Raw genomic sequence first — 25,439 nt, 5'->3', positions numbered from 1 at the left:
TTTCATTTTGATATTATAGGGATCCACTAATATTTAGATTTTTGTGATTTTAATGTTACCCTTTCTTACTTTTAATGCAGGACTTGCTATCCATGTGGGCAAAGAATGACAGTATGTAAGGATTATATAACCAAACAACTGAGCAGTTTTAACAAGTTACTGAAGAGGTTTCGCACCATTTCCAGCCAGACGTGTGCTTAAAGAATGTGTTTGTTACACATAGTGTGATACTGACATTTGAAACATCAAGCATATTCCACTTGGTGTAACTACTCAGTGCAAATCCATTCAATTTTGTTGGTGTCCTTTCATATCCCAAAGAAACACTGTCAAAATTATTAGTTATAGCCTGCAAAGGTCCCACAGTGTGCATTAATTTTTATGTTTACAACATCAGAAACAAAAAAATACAAGGAAGACAAGAGTAAGGTGAAAACCCCAGACAAAATAAACACAAAGTGTCATCCAAGTCGAACTTTCTCCTTTTTTTATTAATCTTTTTTTTAAATCATTTTGGGTTATTAAATTTCTAACAGTTTTTTGTGTGTTTCTCGAATACACAATATTGAATTTCGGCACTCCCTGTTCACACACATGCATCTGTCTCAGCACGGAGCCACAGAGTTCTAATCACCAGGATGTGGAGTGAGATAAGGTTGGGAATTGAAAAAACTGACTTACTGCATTTTGAAGATTCTTGTACATGACACTTAAGTGTGCATATTAGATATCCCGTCTGAACAAAATATATCCACAGCAAAATGATGATACAATCACCTTTTGTGGCCAATTTGTATTATTCTTTGCTTTTATTGAAGTGTGATTCTGCATGAATATTTCAACCAGAGGAAATGTTCCTCCTATTTTAGGACCATACGTTCTCACATGCTACACTTAAGGAACGTTTATGAAAGACAGCACAAGGTTCCCCTTGCAGTTGTGCTAAAAAGACCCACTTCAGTTCTCATCTCAGTCTCCTGAAGAAAACAACGTACAGTACAAGCTCTTGTTCAAAGACAGGTAAGCAGAATAATTTTTTAAAAACCACAAATCTACTCATTACTGCTATTAAAGGGCTTTGCACTGTCCATGTTTGTCTAATCCAATTAACAAAATTGTAACTTGACATACAAGAACAAAAAGTCAATTAGAATGATGTTTTTATAAGTAATTTCAACTATTAAAATACTGTAGCTAATTGTGCGCAAACTATTTCTTGGGTGTTACAGCTCTTAAATGTTGTATCAAGCTCCATTTGTATCAAGATTTAATCATCTAATTGCCTAAAATTAGAAGGGAAGCACTTCTTTTATTCTAGTTAATCTACATGTTACAAAAATAATTCAACAGTTTATATTTCATCAGGTGAATGTGTATCATGACATGTTTCTCATCCATTGTTGCAGTGTGCATTAGCAACGTGTGAACATCATACATTCAAGTCTCATTTTCAATTCATTGTTGAACACAGTATCAGGGCCTTTTGTTCTGGCTGAATTTAGTAAAACATAAAGGTGCTTACGAAAGACAGAATATGCAAATGTTGCTAATAAACGGTCCACTGAGCCTACAGGCAACGGTATTCTCTCTGTACAAGCTACCCATACAATTATTTTAATGCAATTGCTGCTAAACAGTTAAGTTGATCTTCAAGAATGCCTTCCAGCAACTACATTTTCTCATCTTGAGTCAGTAAAACACTTAATTATTCATAGGTTCTCCTTCCTTTTTTTGTAAAGGGCTAGAGATGGTAAAAGCCCATTTGATCAGTAGTTTGCATTTAATATGAACATTAAGGGGAAATCTGAGAAGATATCAGTGAGACTTGCACCTAGGGGGTATGACTACTTCAGTTACAGTACATGCACACAAACCACAAAACAAAATTCTGTATCTGTCAGTTCTTACAGGTGCAAATCTTATCAACTGTTAGACACAATGCCTTTTACTGAGCCTGTAAATAACCTCAAAAAGACTAAGGCTTTCATTCACACATTTTCTGAAATAAAATTACATATCTATCCTACAGACATAAAATGAGGCTTCAATAAATGTTGATGCAGCCAAGAATCAAGTGTTCATCTAGTGCAAAGATGAATAATTTGTTGATTAGTGACTTCCAAGCAGTATTCTTGTGCAGAGAGTGATTATAGCTCATACCGTACACAGTAAACAACAATGGATCTTTAGTAATGGAATTAACTTTCAGGAAAAAAGTATGGATCTTTTTAAGATTAACCTTACAATCTACTGTAGCACAGGACCTTCAACATAAATCTAAACGTTAACAATTCATTGAGGCTATTGTTTTACACTGATTCAGCAGTGATCACATACAACTTCAAAGTCTGCTAACCTTCCAGGTGGTGCTCCACTACAGGAAAAGCAGAGCCACAGTGATCCTTTGCACATCCTTTGCACATATGAAAAAAATGATAGCCAAGGCCTGTTATTTATTCTGAATCACAGAAAAACATTAACAGACGCCCTGTGTTAAAATGAAACCCAAAAAATAAATCAAACACTTATGCAATTGAACCACAGAACACAGTTAACACACCCGTTGTGTCCCTAAAAGTGCAGTTTTTAGAGCAAAACAGTCGACAGAAAATTTATTTTTTAAACGCTCTTCAGCCCTTTTCCAGTACTCTTTGTCGTTTTCATATTTGACACCATTTTGGACAAGGGAAATATCCCCCCACTTGTGCAAAAAACACACTGAGAGTCATGAATAAGAAAATCAAACAGTACGATTGGCATACAAGTTCCATTTACTGTACCTCACCTCTGTACCATTTTGGGGTGACTGAGGTGTGGAGCAAAATGTATGAAAATATTAGCCTCAGTCTGAGCTTGATTACAACTATTATTTGTAGTCCATAAGGTCTTGATCCAGAACCTACAGAATGGTTACACTTACTACACTACACATCCCTGCCTTAAAACAATTTTCCTCAAAATTCGAAATCATATTATACAATCACATACATTTTCCAAACAATGAAAGAGAGAAATAACCACTGTATCTGCTTTTTGGCTCTCTTCGATAAATAATTCATTTTTAGCCATCTAAAGTTTTCTATAGCCATAAAACAGGAAATCATCCTAGATCCAAACACACTTCTCTCTGCTGGGCAGCTGGAAAAGCTCAAATGAAAGTGTAATCTAATCCATACAAAACTGCAACACAAAACACTTGCTTTCAAGCACTTCAATGCATAACGTAAATATTCAGAATGATTCTAGCCATTCCTCCAAAAGCAATGTACAGTATATGTAAGTTAAAAAACACACATTTACTACATGGATGCACACCAGTTTCATGTATTAAAAAGGAGAGTTAACTAGGAACAAATCACAATCTATGAATATCAATGGAAAAAAAGGAAAACTTTACAGCTTATGGGTTCAAATCCCAGGTCAGACACAGCAGCTGTGCCCTTGAGCAAGGTACTTCAATCAGACTGTTCTAGTCCCATGCCCAACTGTATAAAAGGGTTTAAAATGTAGGTTGTTTTGGATAAAAGCATCAGCCATATTAGTTAATACAACATATGAGTTCTAGTAATCAATTTTTGATAATTCCAGATAATTCCAGTTAACCTAGAAAAATCTTTCAAAACAAGAAATCATTTCATGGGCACCATTTGTTCTAATCTGAAAAGGGGTATATTTTATCTTTTAAATTCTTATGGAAATTGGTGTCTTCTGCTTCTCACCATAAAGAAGTTTTATGATGACAGACGTGTGACAAATTAATGGATTAGGAACCATATCAGACAGTGACAGACGGGAACGGATTTGAAAATGATTCACTTATTGTGCCCATTTCAATGTTTTTTTTTATTAATGTTACTTTTTTAAATGTACACAGAATGACCACTAGAGCATGTGTCTGCACAGTCAGGCACAGCGTTTGCGGTGGCGTTTCCACGCATTCTTAAATGGGATAATGGAAAGGAAAAAGGGACATTGGGTTATTGTTAACTTGAAGATAGAGTCTGTTGCCTTGCTGAACATTTTTGTTCTACTTTACGTAACAAAGGGGGGAGGGGGGAAGGAAAGCTTTTGAGTAACAGAAGTACCAAGGAACGACCTCTTCCTGCTGCCCACCGCCATCCTCAACATTAAGCTGATATTTCGCTCTTTTTCAGCGCAAGGATTGAAAAGGCATACAAAACAATCAGCCAGCCTTGATATGAAATGGCAGGCAGTCTTTAACTTTACTGAGACAAAGTCTATGAGAGTAAGAACACAGTCAGTACGGAGGAGACGAGTGAGATCAGTGTATAGGTCACTGAAGAACAGCCCAAGGTTGCTGATGACACAAAGTAACAAGACAAAACACCCCCCCATAGTTTCCAGAGAGCAAGAATTATACAGTGAAATATTTGCATAAAAAAAGTGTAGGAAAAAATTAAACAAATCCGTGCACATGATAATGTGATGATCCATAGGTGTCCACGACCACGTATGAAGACAGACAAGGAAAGGGAGATAAAAAGGGGAGAGGGAGAAAAACAGGGGGAGAGGGAGGGGGAAAAAAGAGAGAAAAAGAGAAAGATAGAAAAATAGGTCATAAATACAGAAACGTAAGATTGGAAGGTAAATTGAAACAAACTAAAGTAAAAAAAAAAATCCACACAAGTTAAGAGAAAAGGTATATTTTTTTAAGAAAAAGACAAAAAGAAAACACAGCAAGTAAGAAAGCTCAGCAGATGACACGGGGCAGTAAAGCAGGCCGAATGTCAAAGTTAGAAGGTCAGGAAAAAGGTGAAGATGCAGAGGAGTTATGAACCATACAGGAAGTGGTAGACAAGTGACAAAAAAATCTAATAACAAGAACAGGACAACCTCCCTGACAGCGAGCAATTTACTGTACATTAACACTGTATAAGAGTCTAGGTATGATATTCAAATACTGAGCCACAGGTACTACAGTAGTTTGCATTTAAATAAGAAAATAATTAAGCATGAATTAAACAACAATCAAACCAAATATAAGGTAAAAACTCATGAGGAAGAACTGATACTATAAACCATCCTGATATCTTAACCATCTTATTCATGGTGATTAACTATTTAAAGTAGACAGTTAATGTATAAAAAGTCTCACACAGGGAAGGCTGTCCATGAAAAACAAAGAAGTAATGGCAAAAACATGTTAAAATAATGAGGGTGTTCTTATGATCATCATCAATGTGTTATTGTTGGTGTTAAAAACTCTGCTTCAAGTGGCAAATTTTTAGAAGGAGCACCTGTAGCGTCTGTTCTTAGTCAGCTTAAGCTTGGGAGATTTGGATGATGCAACTGAGTTTTAGTTTCACCATCAGTACAGTTCAACACCGCTCTCCTAAGTGGACTTTACGAATGGTGAACACCATTCCTTTCTGGTGTTAGAAGAAATATCTTATTTTCATAAAGCATCGGCACTCTCAAGACATACAGTACGCACCTGTGTCACCTACATGTGCTTACTTGTGTGTACATGCTTTATGAAAATCTCGAACTTTCTTTTAAATATCTCATCCAGCCACCCATTCCCTGTTTAACAAACTGCGGATTAAACAGAAGCTTCGTTTAAGCTGTGAAAACTGACAAAGCAGATATGCTAAACATCTGGGCAGGGTTTACAAAGCCCAAACATGGTGCTTTTTCCCCAATTTGCCAACGCTTGTTAAACTGTTTACTTGTGAAGTCAAATGACATCAGTGAAATACAGCAGTCAAGACGTGGACAAGAAAGTAGAAAGCAAAACAGATACACGGTCATCCAAGTAAACCTGGGGTGTTACTAGTGGGATGTCACTATCCAAACCTCCCATCGGTAAGTGGTGGGACCAACCCAAGCACAAGACAAAGCAAGTCCCTGTGCCATGCTTTGGCAACTGCCAGTTAACAACTCAGTTAAGCAATTTCAGATTAATCCCATTAATGCATCACCATGCAAGGTCAAAGGGCTGCATCCCCAGTGAGAAACAAACATCCCAAGAATCAAGCTGATGTTCGTCTTCAATAAACTCGGTCTACCTGAATGACTTATAAATCAAAACAGATTTCAATACTCTCTGTAAAGTTTCAAGCCTTTTGTATGATCAATTACTTGCCATCACATACTTACTACCACAAAACACAGAAAGGGGCCATAATCTTCTAGTGATATTGACAAATACTCATTCTACTTTTTTTAAATGACAATATTGAAAAGGAATTTTGGATATTGTTTACATCACTGCACACATTTATTACGCTAAGCAAGACTTTTGTGTTGGAGGATAATTAGGTTTTAATAACTGAATGGTCTTTGTACATATAGGCCTTGTTACATAGGGGCTTTCTGTGTTAGATGATCAAAGTCTTTGATGATTTTTTACAAGTAGTCTCAACCATAAATATGATCTCTACAAAGAAATGTTGAGTCTCACCAACTTATTATTTCATAATCTTTCCTCAGTCTTAATCACAATCAAAGATGTAAATTCACGGGTTTCTGATGAATCAAGAGTGACAAAGAGTAGATCCAAGAATGGCAAAACCTGAGAGAATTATAAGAGAGAAGCAGTAGACAGAAAGGCCTAGTCTATTTCAAAGGGGAGGCAGCCCAGTCAAAAGTGCGAAAATGCAAAGTCTGAGAAGAGCACTGTCAATTCAGTACAGGGCAACCGTGACAATTTGAAATGGGAAGAATGGGGGCGACAAGGCCTGGAGTCCCATCAGATGAGACATACTAGTCAAGCAGAAATTATGAGAGAAAAAGATGTCAGCTGCAAGCTATGTTCTGCTCTTTTTTTGAAACGGAGATAAATCATTCACACCTCGACCTGTTAATTCTCCAGTGCCTCTAATGAAGTTTAGCCGTGACTAAGCTCACGGGGGTGTGGGGGGGGGGGGGGATAAAGTTTCCCCTGTGTTGCTGAAGGCATGTTTCCACATAAATCAGCACAACAGGGCGGCGAGTATTTTCTGTCCGCTTTTGTAACGTTTCGGGTTTTTAGGATTTCAATTGCTTGGCAGCCAGCCCTCTTTCGCTAACGAGACACTCGCACTAAATGTGCGCTAACTGGAGGTGGTTTTACTGTAGGCTTCATGAAGCATGTTCAGCTAGAGGCGGAAAACAACTGTATGGAAGCACTGGGACAACTCAGGCCCGGAAAGCGACTAACAATTTACAACAGGAAAACTGCGGCTCAAATAGGTCTAAAGGGGGGAGAAAAAAGAGAGCAGACAATGCGTGCGGACAGATGGTGTTAAATTCACACAGAAAGGGAATACCCTTGATTTAAAGGCAAACGAGGCATGACACTGTGACCCAGCATCAACTGGCAGTGGCTTCGTACAGTAAGCAATGTTTCTGGTACCTGGGATAGCAGTGGGCTCTGGGGGGGTTCTGAAGTAGTAGATGCCAGGCTGCGATTTTCCTTGCTGGTTCTCTGCCACCACGTACACTTCGTATTCGGTATTCCAGTCCAGGGCCGAGAGGACGGCATACTCACTGTCAGACGGCAGTCTGATCTCAGGCTTCCAGTCTGGCATGTGCTTCTAAAAACCGGAAGGTAGAAGACAGCCAGACAAACACTGTCAAGGGGCTCATTTACTACAGTAAAAACCGCGGACATGGGAGTGTTAATTCTACTAGTTCTTTCCATTTTCGAATTTTACCATACCCTCTTTAAAAATATGAAACACAACCCTCCATTTCATTTTACTCTTATCCCTTCGAATTCTGCTGTATTTTGTACCTGTCAATGTTACTGCAGTAACGTTTTTGTTTTCTAAAATAAAGTTTCCTTAATGGTTTAGTGAAAAAACCAAAGCGCTGTGCCAGGGAAAAAGGGGGACATTGTGCGCCTCCAGAAAGAATAATGAATATTAAGTTTAATATTTAAAACAAAAACATTGAAAACGTTTAGGCGATACTCTATTTTTTTTTGCAGGTTTAAGGAATGAAGTCTGAAAAAATTCAGAATGCTTTATGACAGCACAGAAATTAAGGTTAATCTAAAACTCTGTTATACAGAGTTAGGGGTGGAGCGGTGGCTCTGTGGCTCAGGATCTGCGCCTGTGGCTGGATGGTTGCCGGCAGAGGAATCCTACTTCGTCGGGCTCCTGAGCGAGGCCCTTAACCCCAACTGCTCCAAGGGCGCCATATAAATGGCTGCGCTCTGATCTCAAGCTTCTCTCCCTGTCTGTGTGTCTCATGGAGAGAAAGCTGGGGTATGCGAAGAGACAAATTCCTAATGCAAGAAATTGTATATGGCCAATAAAGTGATCTTATCTCATCTTTTAGTTGCAATATTTATCTTGTATTACAGTATTTTCTTTTACGTTTAACTGATTATTGATTATTTCAGTCATTCTTAAACTCTTGGTTCCAAAAATGTTTATACTTTTTGTACCCTGGTTTTGATCTTTATCTTACGTTGTTATTAGGGGCAATGTGTTTTGTCTGATAATTTTGATACGCGTCATGTCTTTCAATTGACAATGTCCTGAACATATTCATATACAAGAAATTGTCTATGGCCAGTAAAGTGACCCAATCTTATCTTATACTCACAGGTTTGTATCTCACTAAGTAGTGTCGGATTGGGGAGCCGCCATCGTCCTGCTTGATCCAGTTGACTTTCATACTGTTCCCTGTTTCCATCACTCTACCGTCCAGTTTCGGAGGGCTGGGTTCCCCTAGGGAGGACATACCAGTGACAGTGCAGTTAGTGACTGTACAGACCTTTACCACTGTCTGGAGCTCAGAACAGCACAGTGACAACATTCCTTCCAGCCCTTGTGAATTATGTATTACCTACCGGTCCCATGTGTCTGGTATGCACTATTTGGACACCTGAGCTCATGTATTTCTCCCCTATGTTGTCCCTAAAGCATATCTGGGGACAATATTCTTATTTTTATCTGCTTTTCCTCAGGAGGCCTGGTTCAAAACCTTGCATTCGGAAATATTTTGGAAATGGTAACGTAATTAGTCAAATAAACTCTGCCCGAAGAAGTCTGATATTTTGATTTGATTTCACTTTCATGTTTTCTGCAGTGCTTAACCCAGGAGAACACAAAACCCTGGAAGGAACTAAATATCAATAACAATCTAACTTTCAAGAAAGTGGAAAAAAAATGTATTCATATTTGCTGAGCGCTACGCGTTTCTGAACAGCGAGACTGTATGGGCATTCAAACAGTATTCTCATCAGAAAGCAGCCCTAGCAAAGGGGCTACAAAACCCTCCCAGGGCTTTTATTTTAGATTCTAGCAGTCCACTGACAAGACATATAGCAACCTTACCTAATCACAACATATAGTTCATAATTATGTTATCTAGTGTGAGGAGAGCCATGTGCATGTTAGGTGCACAGTTAATACATTCATGGCTACATAAAGAATTTGCATTATAATTAAGCACTTCCTTTCTCTTACAGCCATTTATTGTGATGACTCGCCACTGGACTTTTCCTTTCATTCCCTGGAAGAATATAAGACCTTGACTGATGACAACTCAGCTGGTGTAATTCAGGCAATTCTTTCTAAACAATGTGGCCAATTTGCCCAGTTCTGTACTTTTTCTGCAGCTGACCTGACGCTGAGGCACAGCTACGCTATGAGTTCAGTGTTTTGTCATACAAACACACACGATGCAGGTCTCATGGCTCTACTTAAGTGTTTGTCTTTTCTCCTTGTTTAAAAAGGCTGGCAATTAACCATGTTACTGAATGATTCCCCTTCTAAAGAAAAAAATGTCTGAAAAAACAGTACTGGAAACCCCCTATAACAGGTAAGCTGTTCATATAAATCTCAAGTACTGCTCAAATACATATTTACATGAATACATTGAATGAATACTTAAGTGTTCTTCACTTAATAGTAATAATATTTTAACAGTATTTATTATTTTTAATCTCAAAACACTTACAAATTACTATTCTATCACAATCGTTGTTGTGGACAGGTACTTTATTGTTCAAGAAAGACTAAGTTAACATATATTATTTTAAAGATCTCCTCTTTAGATACTACTCCTATTCCTACTAATAAATGCTGGAAATAAAACAAAAATAGTTAGTGACAGAGAAGGCAAATTATTAAATAAAGGTGACAATATTTTTTTAGTCCAGTACAACGCATCATTTCCACAGTTAGGTGAAGGTTTCTCAGATGCTAAGAGGGAGAAAAAGCCATTAGGGTTATACATAAATGAGTAACACTAACAGAAACCATGCAAAAACCATGCACCCACAGTAATTATTCAAAATGTAATGATATTGCCTGTTGTCACACTCCTTGTGTGTAATTAAAGATCAACCGAATCTTTGGTATTGGCTGCTGAGTCCCATTTACACCCAATTAGCCTGCCCTGTAAGACCATGTGTGCAGTAGGGGTCAGGACTGGAAGTGACCACTTCCTGGATCCTGACCCGAATCTTGGGTAGAACACTCTACAGCAAGGTACTTCAAACTGTGGAATTAAAACACCCAGCTGTATACATGGATATTATTATTATTATTATTAGCATTATTATTATTCATACCTTGATGTAGAACCCTAAATGTCAAATATATCACCATGAGACTCGTGTTGAAGTACTTCAGTTCTTGAAGTACTAAAGCCACACTGAAAATTTTGCATAAATATTATGGCAGCATGGCAGAAGGGGCAAAATAAAGGCCACTGCCTCGCCTACATTTCCCAGAAGACTGCGGGAAAGTCCTGCCACCTTTTCAGAGGAAACCAACTGGATGGGTGAAAGCATCCTGTGCCCTAGAACTGCTATCTGGAGATGGAGGGCAGATCCACTAGACTGCATAGCAGCCGGGCGAAAAGAAGCGACAGAGTAGGCAATCTCTGACTGTAGGTAGTATGAGCTGAACAACGATTCAAAAGCAGACACCTTTTAAGATGGTGCTGTTCTATCTGCACTATTTTGACTGACACCCATTTCTGTGTCTGTCTGTGGCAGGAGATACTTCTATTTTAAGGATCAGTGCTACAGAAAACTCCCCATGAGTTGTCATACCCTATTTACACCGAAAAGGTCAAGTTGTCCTTATGAAACTCACGGGGTTTTTTAAAACTCTTGAACTCATTATTTTGGGAAGGGAACTTCTTACTGTATATAACAAGGATAGGATCAACACTTTACTGCAGAAATGAACAGTAACACTTTGCAACATTAAACTTTTAATACTGATTTGAACACATCAAGAGAAGGTTAAAAATAAAGTGCACACACTTAATTTTTTTGGCCCATTAGGTTTAACTACTTCTGCACTAGAAGCTAGGTTAGACCCTGTAAGAAGTGTAAATGGGACTCCACTTCGAGAACAGCACACTTTGGCCGGATTTGAAGCACAGATCAATACATGTGAATAACACACAGGGTGAGGAAAAAGTACATTCGCAGGACAACACAAAACTGACATGCAGAAAGAAGCAAACGTTTCAATCCAGACAGAGCTGGAAAAGGTATCTATAAACAGGAGAGGAAGGAATAAGAGAAACAAAGGAACTCTAACTTGCATGCATGCAGCAATGTTTGGTGATTGTCGTTGTTAGTTCATTTCGAACAGTGGCCAGGAACACTGTAATAATGTGTTTTCTTAAAAAAAACAGGTGACACTAAAACATAAGACTGTAAAACAAAAATAAAATCATAAAGTGCAATGCTTTTTGGCGGGTCAGTGGCTTCACAAGGCTTGTCAATTGTTATAGTTTTGGAAATGTTAGGGTAGCAGGGATTAATGAAAAGCAATGCTCAGAACTATCAGGCAAACTGTGGCTGGGTTAGGTGTTAAAGGTGAAGAATTTGGCTCAAATGGATTCTCTTTAAAAAAATGAGAAAAAGAAAATCTGATGTTCAGGTCAACCATTTGCTTCTTTTGCAATGCTGCTCTTTTTTAATGTCTTCCCCATTACAGCTCAGTTACTTGCTAACCTGCCTTTTATCTTATCCTGTAGCAGTGAAGCTTGCACCTCCAAGCCAGTGTTTGGAGACAGAAATCAACAGCAGCTAATTAAGCAGACAATATAATTAATTTTACTTTGTAAAAAACGCAGACTAAACAAGCACTTCTGGGCATAGGAATGACTTGCAGACGTCACTGAACATGCTGTTGAAAAATCTGCTTGTGCTCAAGAAGGTTAAGCTAGTCTACTGATGTGAAACTTTGCATTTATCTCCTTTTTCGTGACTGTTACAATTTAACTTCAACTGCTTAAAACAGGCATTAATACCTCCGTTTCATTTTTACAAAAAAATTAAAAACAAATACAGGCAAAATGGTTGATCTTAAAATTATTGTTTATTTCTCCTATTATTCTATTTTAAAATAAACAAGGATGTATTTTTTACATGATATATCCAACATGCAATGAAAGTAAGCTAGGTAAACCAGCAACAAAAATAATAATTGATGGTTTGGTGATGTGTGTTTTCATGTAAAAAATGAAAAACTCTACTAAAGGTTGATCTGTTAAAAAAATGCTTCTCTATTGTGAACTGGACCAATCAGAACAAAGATTTTACCTTCTGCTCACCAGCGTGGACGACATCATCAGCACCATGCAAGCCACATGACAAAGTCACATGATACGCACGCACATGATTGGTTAAAAGGAAAGTGGAGGAGGTCACATGGAAAACACAAAAAATTAAAAAAATTATGTAAACATGGGCAAGGAGAACATAAGAAGTTAAGACCAAATTATACAAAAAACAAAGGGAATAAAAACAAAATGAAAAGCAATTTCACAACATAAAAAATTAAACATTTAAAACATATGAAACAACAGGGACACTGAAACAGCATTTCCTCTGGCTGAAATCGATAAGAATATCAAAGTGTTACAAGCAAGTTTTTGTTACAAGCACACAGAGATGACCAAAATAAAAGCTCTTTCGACAATATATTTTGCATTATGTGTATATTTGTAACAGTCTGCAATGAAACAGAAGGGAAAAAAAAACAAAAATCAGAGGAAACTCCGCAGTATTAAAAAATACTGATTGACGACAACTCAACTACAATAACCACACATGCGCAAGTACTTAACATGGCATGTAAAAAGTCCTTCGGTGTGTGAAACAGGCAAGTCTGTGATGAAAGAAGGCTGAGATGAAACACTGAATTTTAAATAGCAGGTACTAAATGTTTTTGTTACTTTAAAATGCTATGTATGTCACATACTGTGTGGGCATACTGTAACCCATTAAAATGATCAGCGACTGGAATGTTTCCAAACAGAACTGGATTTTTATCTGCGGTGCTTAATAACTGTCCCAGTATCATCCTGTTTCAGCTACTTGTATGCGATCATTATTCAGGAACAGGGGAGTAAAAGGACACATATGGGATTTCACTTGGGGGAAATTCATTTCAAACGTGGCATTAGATCTGTGTCTGCATGGAGTTTAAAAGTTTGTGAGCTGTAGCAAAGGGTAAAAATATCAGGGATTGTCAGGGTTAACTTAAGAGACTAGCACATCTGTAACGGTTGCGTGAGCATGGAATGAATGTCTACTGATTTCATTACATACAGTATCGCTAAAGATCACCCATTGCAATACACGTTTATACAATTGTTTTCCCTTGCCTTTTCATTCAAGATTTATCTTTTTAATTTTTAAATTTCCACCTACAGTACCTGCCATGCGCTAATGACATCCAATTTAAAAAAAACGTATATATATCAGCATAATACAGTATATGTACTCCAATCTGCAGCGATATATAGTAAATCATTTTAATTTCTATATAGCAGCAGTTTCCATCAAGCCTACTTTCATGAAATTCTTGCCATGCCAAATTGAAGAAAGTCAAAAATTTAAATGGCAAAAAGACACTTCTTAACACTGTCTGCAACATATAATTAATCTTCAGGGTCAGTTACTGCATGCAGCTAATAAATACAGTCCTCTGAAAGCACAAGAGTACGAAGATGTGATTATCATTTCTACATGCCATGTTGGTAAAAAATGAGGAAAAATCATACTTACTCCTTTTTTCACTGCAAAAAGGAAAACATTAAGTGTTCGTATAAAACTGTATGTACAGTACATTGTGTATACTGTAGTGCATACACAAATGAGTTTTTCGTATAAGCAGGAATTAAGCTGTGACTGTTACAATACATGAAAACGTTCTGCACACTCTGCTAAAAAGGATTAAATACAAATACAGAAGGTAATGGTATTCCTTTTCTGTAAAAGGACTTTGAAGAGTTCTACAGCAAAATGTCTTTTATTGCTACAGTATTTTTCCCAAGATTCCAGAAAGTGAGGTAAGTGTCAAGACAGTGTATAATAATATATGACTGCACAGTATATACCCCCCAAATACAGTTTTGTATTTCACAATGTCCACCACAAAATATACTAAAAACCTTATTCTAAAATGTCTTGAGATGATGAGTCATGCAAAGTGCTGTATAAAAATATTTCTAAACTGTTTCTTCAAAACATTTTATGCACTGGACATCAGGCAAGTGCAAGAGATTTGAATCTTTCCAAAAACTTGGAGTTTAAGAAGCCCACACTTGTAAAACTGACCAAACATACGGGTAAAAGTGATTTTAATAATAATAGCAGCCAGACAATCCTTAACAGCAGCCAAGAAAAAATCAAGACACTATAGTGAGCAGAATATTAATTTTTTTGTAAAGCCTTTTATAGATGCTTCAAAACACGCTTTTAAAAAAAGTACCCCTTTCTAGCAGGAGTTGGGCAGTGGTTTCAATTAAGGAAAAGGGTTAATGGCTTCTAATTAGCTTCTGAGGTATGGGGCCTACTTTCCATTCATTTTCTTGTAATATCCTGTTCTTTATGAACAGCAAATTGAAAGAAAAAGGAAAGACAATGAGCCTTTATGGCCACATGCTCTCAGCTTGGATATTTCCCGACTGTGGCTATGCTGTGCTCACACTGTGTCTCAGCCAGTTCTGACTGCTCTGGAATCCATTAGCTCACACTTTGTGGCAGTTTTTTTTTAATTAGTCACAATTAGTGTTAAACCTTAACAACAGTCTTTCTCTTCAAAGGTGTGAGCCAGAAACAATGGCGTTTCCCATAATAGCAATCCAGGCACTCAATCGATAATTTGCAATTCTGCTACAGGAGGATTATTATTTAAAACAACAGCACTCACAACACACACTCACTAATCCAGATTTAATCACTGGAGAATGAGCAGGAACTAAATTATAAGGGATGACTCTGAAACAGTCTAGATTTCTGTTCATTCACACAGTGAGTAGATTTTGCTTGTGAACATAAAACCTCTATAACACTTTTAACTAAAATCCGTACATGCCATGTATCTATTTCTACACCAACAAACAAAATGAAACTCTTGTATATATGATTAATTGTGGAAAAAAAACATACAAAGCTTATTAATGCAAACTCTCCACACTAAGCATGCTCATCCAAGCTTTGAAAACAAGGAAATTGCAGTTATTTGTTCCTTCTGCTAAACTCCGTGAGAGGACCTATATATTTAAATGGACACCCTGAATCAGCAGAACAGACACACTTAACACTGCTAGAGCTCAACCTTGACAGATATAGTTAAGGAGTTATTAGACAATATAGCGGTTTTCCGACCCCATTACTAAAGCTATGGCTGTAAACCATTTAGAGGTCTTTCTCACAGTGTCATCAGTTTTCAAGGAAACACCTCACCGGATCTTTGCTAAAGCAGAACTGACAACACCTCTGAAGTGAAATATCTATTATTTTAAGCTTCATAGGCTTCTGGGTTGTTATTTATTCTTGCCCAAATGAAAATGAAGCTCTCAATATATCACCAGAGCCATGCCTAGAGCTCCCCCCACAGCTAATATCAATTATAATGTAAAATTATTAAGTAGAATATTTTTTTCTTGTCAGTCTATAAATACTTCAATTTGTATGATTATTTAGGGCCCGCCTTGCCTTAAAAGATTGCTAAGCAGCTGAAAAAGAGATTAGAATTTGCTGACACCGTCATCTTGTTTTTTTTTTAAAAAAAGGAGCAGATATCTTTGCGTTCAGTAGCTGGGTGGAAAAACTCCTCCCAGCCTCCTGATATGAAGACGCACACAAGGCAGTTACCTCTGTCACAGAAGTGCAGGGGAATCAGTGTTGCTATGGTAACCAAATGAACAGAGAGTAAAGGTAACTAAGATCAAGGGATGAAAAACAAGACAGGAAAGGAAGGCCAGAAGATAAACGGTAGAGAACATGAGACCATTTTTTTCCCTACTGTAGGTAAAACCATTGCTGAAAAATATTACCAGTTTAACAGAAGTGTAAAAAAAACAGCCAGAAGCCTAAATACTATCATTAATGAGTCTACTTTTTTATCACTACAGAAAAAAAACAACCACAAACCAATAAGATGTTCTGTGGGTTTTATTATCTGAAGTAATCCTGTAAGTGAAGCTCTCTTAAAAACTGATGGCTCAAAGCAAAACAGGCCACTGTGTTAATGTCATTTATTTAGAGTTAGTGCTGATGGCAAACTCTGCTTCGGATTTTCACAGGCCATGCTATAAGAATAATGAAAGCCTTAGAGGGTGAGGAATTGAAGTTGCAGTGCAGCCCTGGTAAAAACATTTCTGTTCAAATCATCCATACTTACAGTGTATTTTCTGCTCTTAAACATTAACGTACATAGCATCGAATTGGTCTAAAACAGATATATATATTTTCTGTCATTAATATCTGCTATATTTTGTTAATTATTAATAATAACAGGACTAATCAGATATTGTCACCAAGAAGGAAGAAGCCAAACGTGGAAGATGAAGACACAAATTAAAAGAAAGGTTTATTGCCTGATGACCTTTGTTTAGTTATGTGCATCTCACGGAACGCCTTTATTACGGCATTAACGTCATGCCAGGTGATGGCAACGCACCCAACAAAAGCATGGTCTGTCGGAATATGCAGCAAAGCAGGGTGGGATCATGGGAAAGGAAGGGTCTCTGTGCCTCAATCTCCCACCCTCAAACGAGCAAAAGCAGGTTTGCGAACTTTCGATTTCGTTTCTGAAATGGGCGGCCAGTGTTAGGGAACAACGTCAAGCAGGAATCAGCTCCGTGTTGTAAAGCAGGCAAGCGCAGCAAGAACACGCCACACGCCACACGCCAACCACGCCAAAGGCATACTCACTATCTGCGCTAACGACAGTGCTGCTTGGAGGAATGGGGGTTGGTGTCACTGAAGGAACTGGAAGATGGTAAAGACATGATTATGAAAGAAATGGGAACTCAGTTATGGAAATTGAACCACAGCAAAACACTCACTGTAAGCAATGCTTTAGCCCACTGAGCTGTGATAGATGGAAACCTGAACATTATTAATACTGGGTTAAAACCGCATTCATGGTAGAAGCTGCATGCAAAGCAGGTTTTTTAAAAATACTGTAAACAGACAGTAATATTTCCAAGTGCTTTCCCTTATTGAAGTGCAGAACTTCATTAACTCATGAAATGCAGATTTCGCAAGATGGGCTTTTTTTCTGCTTCATCTTCAAAACAGATAAATTGTTTAGATGGCATACTAGACACTTGATGCTGCTCATTTTGCATTAGAGGGCTGCAAAACTACCACATCCGCTAACAAATCTGTCAACAGAAGAAAATGTAAGTGAAGCAAGTATGTAAAAACGTTTGGCTATTATACTGGACAAACACTCAATGTCACAGATGGGCAGAAGAGTTGGTGCACCTTTGGCAATCAAGCGTATGTTTTTGAAAACGTAAATTACTTCTGTTACTTCACAGGAAGCTCCACAGAGGCAACAGATGAAAACTCGGTTTTTATCACGTCATCCTCCAAATTACAGAAGCTGAAAAGGCTGAACATAAGGTAAGATTTTTTTTCCTTCCCAAAAGTTCAGATACTGCCATAACCATTTACCACCTACAGTGTGTTCCATACAAAAAAAGCAACAGCAGGCTCTGCAATTTTTTTTTAACATTTCCAAAGAATTGGGTAATGCACCCTGCTGTCTTTACTGACATGTTAAATAACAACACAGCATCTGCTTCAATGAAAGAAATGCTCTCCTACATTTTGTCTCTGTGTTCTTTCAGTCAGCAGATATGAGGCCAATTGGACAGCTGTTACCTCACCTGGCTATGGAGAATGTAATGTCTGTCATTTGTTCCTGGCAAGCATTAAAAGGTCTACATGATTTAAATGCATTCCTATTTTTTAATTTTTATTTTACACAGCATATGGGAGCTGAAGAATTCCTAAAAAGAAAAGCAATATGGAACTTGAAATTAAAGGACTGTGGAATCTGAGAAGTACTGTCAAGGAATCTCAGGATCTAGTTCTTAATGTCTATCCTTGTTGAAGTTTTCTCACTCCACTCTCATGAACCTTACAACGTAGTCTCCTGTGGACTCTTAACATGCAGGTGCATGCAAAATGCCCATGAAAAAGGTGGTGGGTCTGAAATATTCGGTCTCACAATACTCAGGCCTACCCATAAAATAGTGCCCCAAAGCAACTCAAACACAGGACTGGAAATGTGAAAGAACTGTCAGACTCGGATAATTAAGCAAACAACAACACAAACCAGCAACGCCAACCACAGAGGAAAACAAGGAACTCAGAATCACTCGTAAGAAAAAATTCAATTTCAAAATTTAAAATTGAATTGTTTTATTAATAAAATAAGGTATTGAAAATAATAACAGCAACTCTATTCATGGCTGCAATTATAGACAACACAACATACTGATTAGCTGCACCTACAGTACAGTACTTCAATCTGTAGAGGCTGCTAATTAATCATAAGGAAATGGGAAGCAAAGCAAAGCTAACTTACCAGGTTCTATATGTGTTTTAGTGACAGCATCACTAAATGAGGAGTCAGTTTCTGGAAGCACTGAGTTTGTTAAAAGAATTTCAGTGGTCATGGATGCTGCTGCTGAGAGGTAAAGTAAATTAACAACACAACAGGGATATTTTGTAAGAAAAAAGGCACACAACACTTTGGCAAAGCTGTCGATACCAACTCTAATGATGTGCAGTGCTTCAATGTCAACACAGCAATAACAGCCGAGAAAAGGGTCAGTTTGTATTTTTAACTTCGCCGAACAATACAAGCAAACTGTGCCAACTCTGCTGAAGTCCTCCAGAATTATACAACCGACGTCCTGTGGGAACCTTGATTCTAAAACGTGATTCGACAGGAACAATGTGCCTTAAAGCCATTCAGAAAGCATAAAAAGCATTCAGAACTTGGTATGGCAAAAAAGCAGCTGGTTTGCTTTTTGTAGCCATAGCATATTCTAAAAACAGAAGCTGAATGATAAAACTTTAGTAAGTTTTATCTTGATATGAAGCTTCCATATATGCATTCTGATCTGTTATTGTTTGAAAGGAATGCATATTTTTTAAAAAGTGCAATTAAGTCAAGTGACAGTAAGTCTCGTTTTGCCTAAAACAAAAGCTTAGAAAAACATTTTATCTTCCCTGTCCATCACAAGCTGTGTTAATGGCATCCTAGGGAAATTATTACTTTTTATAATGAGCCCTGGGGTGGACCCTTTGTGCTGATGGAGGAAAGACAGTCATTGAAAAAAATCGAAAAAAAATTAAAAGTACCATATCTCATCTATCTTCCCAAAAGTACATCGAAACCCGGTGCTAACAGTCATCCATAGAAGATGTGCTGTTTTGCTTAGAATATGTGACTTAACGTAAGCTCTCTGGCAATGCAGGATAAGCTCTCTGAGCTGTTGCCGTTTCTGTTCAGCTCTGCTTGGCAGATCATCACATCATTAATGCAAAGAACCTCAACAGTTTCCCATCACACTTGCAAATACTCAGTGCAAAGCAAACACTGCCTGTTTCTAAAACGCAAATGTATTTTCTTATTTTTTGCAAGCAATGACAAAGACATTCATGTTGGTGTAGCAGTGTTGCTTTGCTGTATGTTGTAAAAACAACATATAAAACGCCACACATTAAAAAAAGCAAACCATACTTTCGGAAGTATCATCATTCCTGCAAATCCTTACTCACTGTCTACATTCTCAAAGCCAGGAACTGTGGGGGTGGCAACTGTGGTCTCATCAGTGGTCGCAGTCTCTTTTGACTGGGGTTTGATGTCTAGTGAGATGACCTCCGGCAGTGTTACTGGCTGACTAGTTGGATACGTTGTGGCCTCCTGCATGGCAAAATTCAATAACCCCGATTCCTTCTGAGAAATAAATTCCTGAGATAAAGTTGTATGCAATTCCCCTTTTTCCTGGGATGGTGTCAATATCTCAATGACTCCTTCTACAGCTTGAGTGGATGCCTTCTCATATCCTACTTTATCTCCTATTTCTGTTGCTTCGGTAATATACTCCACTCCTAGGGGTCCAAGTGTAGCTATGTCATTCTCCTCATCTAAAACAAGTGGCTCAACATCTTCTTCTTCCTCCTTGAGAGGCACTACAATCACTGAAGTCAGATTATCTTGGTCATCATCAAAAACCACGTCACCATCTTCAGTAGTCTCCTCTTGGCCGTCAAATGAAGGAATGATTGTGACCAAATCAAAGATGTTGTTGGCTACCTCTGTGCTGTGCATTGTCTGAATTCCTCCAGTTGCGGTCTGGTGTTCTGTAGTTTCAGTTTCATACAGTGCTCCTGTGGTTAGGGTTGAGCCTGTGGCCCCTTCAACAGGAGCACCTGTCTCTCCTATACCCACTGCATGTGCTGCCATGGTTGTTCTATTCTCAGCCATCATTGTTGGTGCTTCAGCAAGAGGCTCCTCAGTAACTTCATGTGATTGCTCGGGTTCTGAAAAAACAGTTGCTCCCTTGACAGTGCCATCACTGGGTGCTTCAGTTGTTTCTCCTTCTTCTACAAATTCAGCAACGGAAATGTCCTCGGCAGGAAGAACCGTAAGGAACGCAGTCGTCGAACGGATCTCCTCTAAAGCATCTCTTTCAGACGGTGGCTCGGAAGGTTCCGATGCACCACCTGCTTCATCAGCTGCTGTAGGTACAGGTGTGGTTGGGAAATCTTCCATCGTCAACAGAATTGAGAAGTGAGAATTGCTTGGCATCTCTTCAGGTGTCCCAGCGAGGTCTACAGAGCCATCGTATGTCTCCGATGCCGTCTCTTCAGATGAATCTGCAGCAGTCGTTCCGTCCTTCTCAACGGCGCTTGGTGTTTGAATTGAGCTGGCTGTTGGACTGCGAAATCCATCATGCAGGTCTTCTTCACTTTCTTCGCCGTTGACTGACAGTAACAGTCGGGCACCAAAGACGGCGCGGTCTCTACTCAAGTACGTCAGGTGATGGGCTTTGGATTTCTTTCTAAACTGCCTGGCTTTAGGGTAGTTATACTTCAAAAGAAAGACATGTCCTCTCTCCTCAATCAACGGTGATTCGGCGGTCACTGCATAGGACAACAGCATGACATGAAGATGTTTTTAAACATTTGCAGGCAGCTCTATTCCCAGCTGTCACTGTGAGCCACGTCTTCCTTCAATCTGCTTTCAAGACTGTGATGCCCTCTTTCACCCCCCGGTTTCGATCATATTTAATCATTTAAAAAATAAACAAAACAAAACGTGCTTTGAAAGTCTCCACCTGAAGTTTGGCATGTTTTCTTTGACTTTACGTGCTCTCACCAAGCTATTTTTGGCTGGCCACTTAAAAGAAAGAAAACAAGCCTAAAAGATGTAAATGAAAGCAGACTTCACTGATTCTGTCAGCAGTTCCTTTCAAGAATCTGAAAACATTCAGCTTGGAATCTTGAACTAAAATAAAAATGTCAGAAACAATCTAAATCTAAATTATTTTTGCCCAAAATAAAAACACTCTAAAGCTGTAATGTACTGTATGTCCTGAGTGCTCCTATACATAAAATCGAAATCCCTGGCATTTCCACATCTTCCCAAAAAACATTAAGTGAGTTTTCCGTAATTAATGTTTGAACACTCTGGATCATTGTTCTCCCAATCATCGGCCTCATTTGTACCAACAACCTCTGGATGAATAATATAACGTGTAATTTGCAGTCTGTCTCTTCAAGGAAATGTCCCTTCTCTGATATTTAAGTATAATTATAACAAACGACATCTTGCACTTGAGTAGGCTTTCTGGATTTGCCTTTTGTTCTAAGAAGGAGCATCTTTTACTATAATTGTTTTGGCAATGGAAGGGAGTTGCAGAGCACATTTTGTTGATGTCAGAAAAAAATGTGATAAGTTACTGAGTAAAAAAGAAGGCAGCTTTGCAAATTAGGAGCTGCTATATCACCTCAAACAGTAAAGCTTCAACACCTAGCTCATTTCACTGTGCCCAGCATTTTTATGTTTTTGACGGCCTTCTGTAAGTCAGAGGGGTACTGTAACATTCTGTTCAAGAAAAGACATAGACTAGAGATTGATTACTCATTAACAGAAAAAAGAGCTATCACATTTACTGTTTTGATAAATTCCTGTGCTACATTCCCATCCCTTAGGAGTTTTTAGTCCAGTATATTGTTAAACAACCAGCATAATAATAGTAACAATATCAAGTAGAACATTATAACTATAACATGGCTATAGAGTACACAAGCCGCATCAGTATCTTGGATGAGATTCATTATAGTCTCAGCTATATTTAGACAACACCTTCTAAATGCACACAGACACAGCCAAATAGTTCACTGTGCTTTCAAAACTGTTAGGTTTTATACTAAATTATACATTATACCACATTACAGTGTATTAAGAGACATTCACAATCACCGGAAACCATATTTACAGTAAGTAGGTACTAACATCCAGGGTCAGCTATAGCAAAGCTCACATCTGAAATCTGTTCTACCATTGGCAATGATCTAAAAATATAGCTTTAACCAACCTGTATATTCCAAAAGATTGTGAAAAATGTCAGCTAGAAGACACATGAGAAAGGAAATACTAAAAATGCAGTTAATTATTTCTTTCTTCATTTTCTTATTGAGAAAACTACTCTGTATCCTGATCTTCTGACCAGTCTGGGACTTTGGCTTATCAGATAATTGCAAATTAGAAACCAACTGTGTTATGACAAATTTCCTTTTAACAGAAGAAAGTGGCTTCTTGCAAAATTAAAAAAAAGAGCTGACATATAAAACACTAGGTGGTTTCATTTTAAAATAAGATGAAAGCTTAAAAGTATAGATCTACTTTATTATAACTTAAGGTTTGACTCGAGCAACAGTTTTTTTCTGCAGAGTTCCTTGAAGTACATGTCCTTTTACTTTAATAAAGCATTTTTTTCAGAATGGAATCCAACAGTTTGAGTCATGTGCAAATCACTAAAGAAATTAAAATAGAAGACTAAAAGCAATTTAAAACTACTTTTCAGTCAGGAAATACAGCCTTAAAAGTCAGAAAGCTCCAAAGGTGCTTTGGAAATTAGTTCTCATCGCTAGACTAGCACAAGTTAATAGATTTCATGAAGGGCAAGTTAACAGAATTCATGGAAATGTTTGAGAGAATGTTAATAGGATGAATTAAATTAACAAAAACAGACAGGGTACAAGGAGGCACTTACTTGAATAAGGATAGTCTGAGTTGTCCAATGGAACAAAGACAGATGGGGGGAAAAGTAAAAACAGAAAAGAAAAAACAGAAAAGGTGAGAATGGAAATGCGGAAATGAGAGAAAAGAAAGAAAGGACGGGTTTCAAATAAACATGTAGTAAATTTCTTTTTAAAGCAGTACAGATGGATGGGTGCTAGCCTGCTGGTCTTTCATCAGTGAGATCTCAAACCTAAATGCCCAGTCTTAAGACTGACGTTTGGAGTATTTTAAGAGGGAGAAAGGAGGAAAAAAAGTGGAAACATCCTGATAGCACAACAAATGCGTTGCACGCCTTTATGGACCTGGACAATCCTAGTTGGCACACCTCTCAGAAGTTTTGGATGAAATGCTACAAAAAAGGCAAGCAAAGAAATAAATGCACCCGTATAAAAGCAGCATTTCTGCAGGTGCTTCAGATTTTTCCGTGTGACTTACAGTATCTTCTTTGAAAGATCACTCACAAAACGCCCTGAGAGAGAGGATCTAAACAGCAGCACACACAGGCTCATAATTAGCATGCTAAAAGAGAAGTAATGACAGGTGTCTCTATAATAGTTACTTCTCCACCGGCTGTGTTGGTGGGGGCACAGATTCAAATGAGATCGGCTGCGCTCCCCACACTCCCTCACTCTTCATACAGCTTAAATTAAAAGCCCCGCTGTAGGCAGTTTTTTCGAGGGTGGCTGATCTGTCCCACAAGCACCATGTGGTTATTGCCCTCCAGGACTTCAAGGACAGCATTCCACACTAAATGTTTTTTTTAACATCCAATCTTTAGGAGAAAGTCTGTAAACTGTAATAAATACTACAGTACGTGGTCATGCCAATACAGTGCAATAAAGTCACGTATGCAGCCTTTCTGAAAGGCTTAAATGTAGAAGCTCCTGCCACCACCTAGGGAAATCACAGTACTGTAATGAGCACAAAAGCCCTTGTCATTACAATACCAGCTGTGGCATCTTTGCCCTTTAGAGTTTAAAGAAAGCCATGGCATTATGAATTGAAACACTCAGCTAAAAGAAAAAAACTAAATTTAGGTGAAGTCAGGCAATGTACAGTATAAATGACTCCCTCAATGTACAGTATATTTGACTCTCTGAGTGAAATAAAAGTGTTTTTATTACAGTGCAGCTTCAGGCTAGCACAGAATAAACTTTAAAGTATACACTAGGTGGAAATGCTGTCCATAAGCCCACTGTTGAACAACCCATCTTGTAATGCAGTGACAAGATACAGATAATTATAGCTTGTAAAAAGTACAGGTTTTATTATACCCTGGAAATTCACAGCGCAAAACAAGCCTTGCGTGGAATTTCCAGTGCTCACACACTGCAAAAAGATCCCCTGCTGCATAAGACGAAACCCTGGCCCCAACCTTACACAACTTCAGAGCTAAAAAAAACATGGGAAGTTTTCCTTTGACCTGTCAGCCTTCATAATCCAATTTCAAGCAGCCAAAAAACACCACACCGGAGACCACATCATTTAAACTACCTTGGAAAGCCACATGTGCCCTTACTGTCACGTTCCCTTGTACTTGCATGGACCTCGCAGAGAAGCAGTTAAGAGTGGAAGTGCTGACAGAGATAAAACCGTTGTTTGGAACAGCCAATCGAATGCGATCCACTCCCAAGGATATGCAAAGGGTCCTGCACGGCCACCTTAGGAGGCTGATTTGCCTCGCTGTCCAGCTACAAAGCAAACTATTAGCATTAATGCAGAAGACGAAAGGGACAGGCACCCAGCGTGTATTTCACATCAAAGGGGCTTCAAAACCACCTGTGGGGATGATTTTTTTTTAACCAGTCCCAGCTGCCAAAACCCCTTTCCACCCGGAAGGGTTCCAGCGATCAGAACACGCCCTCCCAACCAGCCCCTCGCTTC

At 38.3% G+C, this 25,439-nt stretch overlaps 1 protein-coding gene across 6 annotated transcripts in view; it reads right to left on the bottom strand.

The window, feature by feature from the left end:
* ncam1a (neural cell adhesion molecule 1a) overlaps nt 1–25,439 on the bottom strand; it is a 242,147-nt gene that overhangs the window by 13,776 nt on the left and 202,932 nt on the right. For 4 of the 6 annotated variants that reach the window (XM_088619961.1, XM_088619962.1, XM_088619963.1 and 1 more), the window contains 2 exons: nt 8,557–8,681; nt 7,358–7,538 (listed from right to left, as the gene is read on the bottom strand). In XM_088619961.1, the coding sequence (XP_088476087.1) occupies nt 7,358–7,538; nt 8,557–8,681 (306 nt within the window). Of the gene's footprint in view, nt 1–7,357; nt 7,539–8,556; nt 8,682–17,137; nt 17,210–18,821; nt 18,924–20,023; nt 21,392–23,526; nt 23,542–25,439 lie in introns of all 6 variants that reach the window. The other 2 variants (XM_088619965.1, XM_088619959.1) reach the window with 2 other exon arrangements.

Source organism: Lepisosteus platostomus, chromosome 25 (genome assembly GCF_059453375.1).
Source record: "Lepisosteus platostomus isolate fLepPlt1 chromosome 25, fLepPlt1.hap1, whole genome shotgun sequence".
Taxonomy (NCBI): domain Eukaryota; kingdom Metazoa; phylum Chordata; class Actinopteri; order Semionotiformes; family Lepisosteidae; genus Lepisosteus; species Lepisosteus platostomus.
The sequence above is the reverse complement of the archived record's forward strand: the minus strand, read 5'-3'. Positions and strand labels throughout refer to the sequence as shown.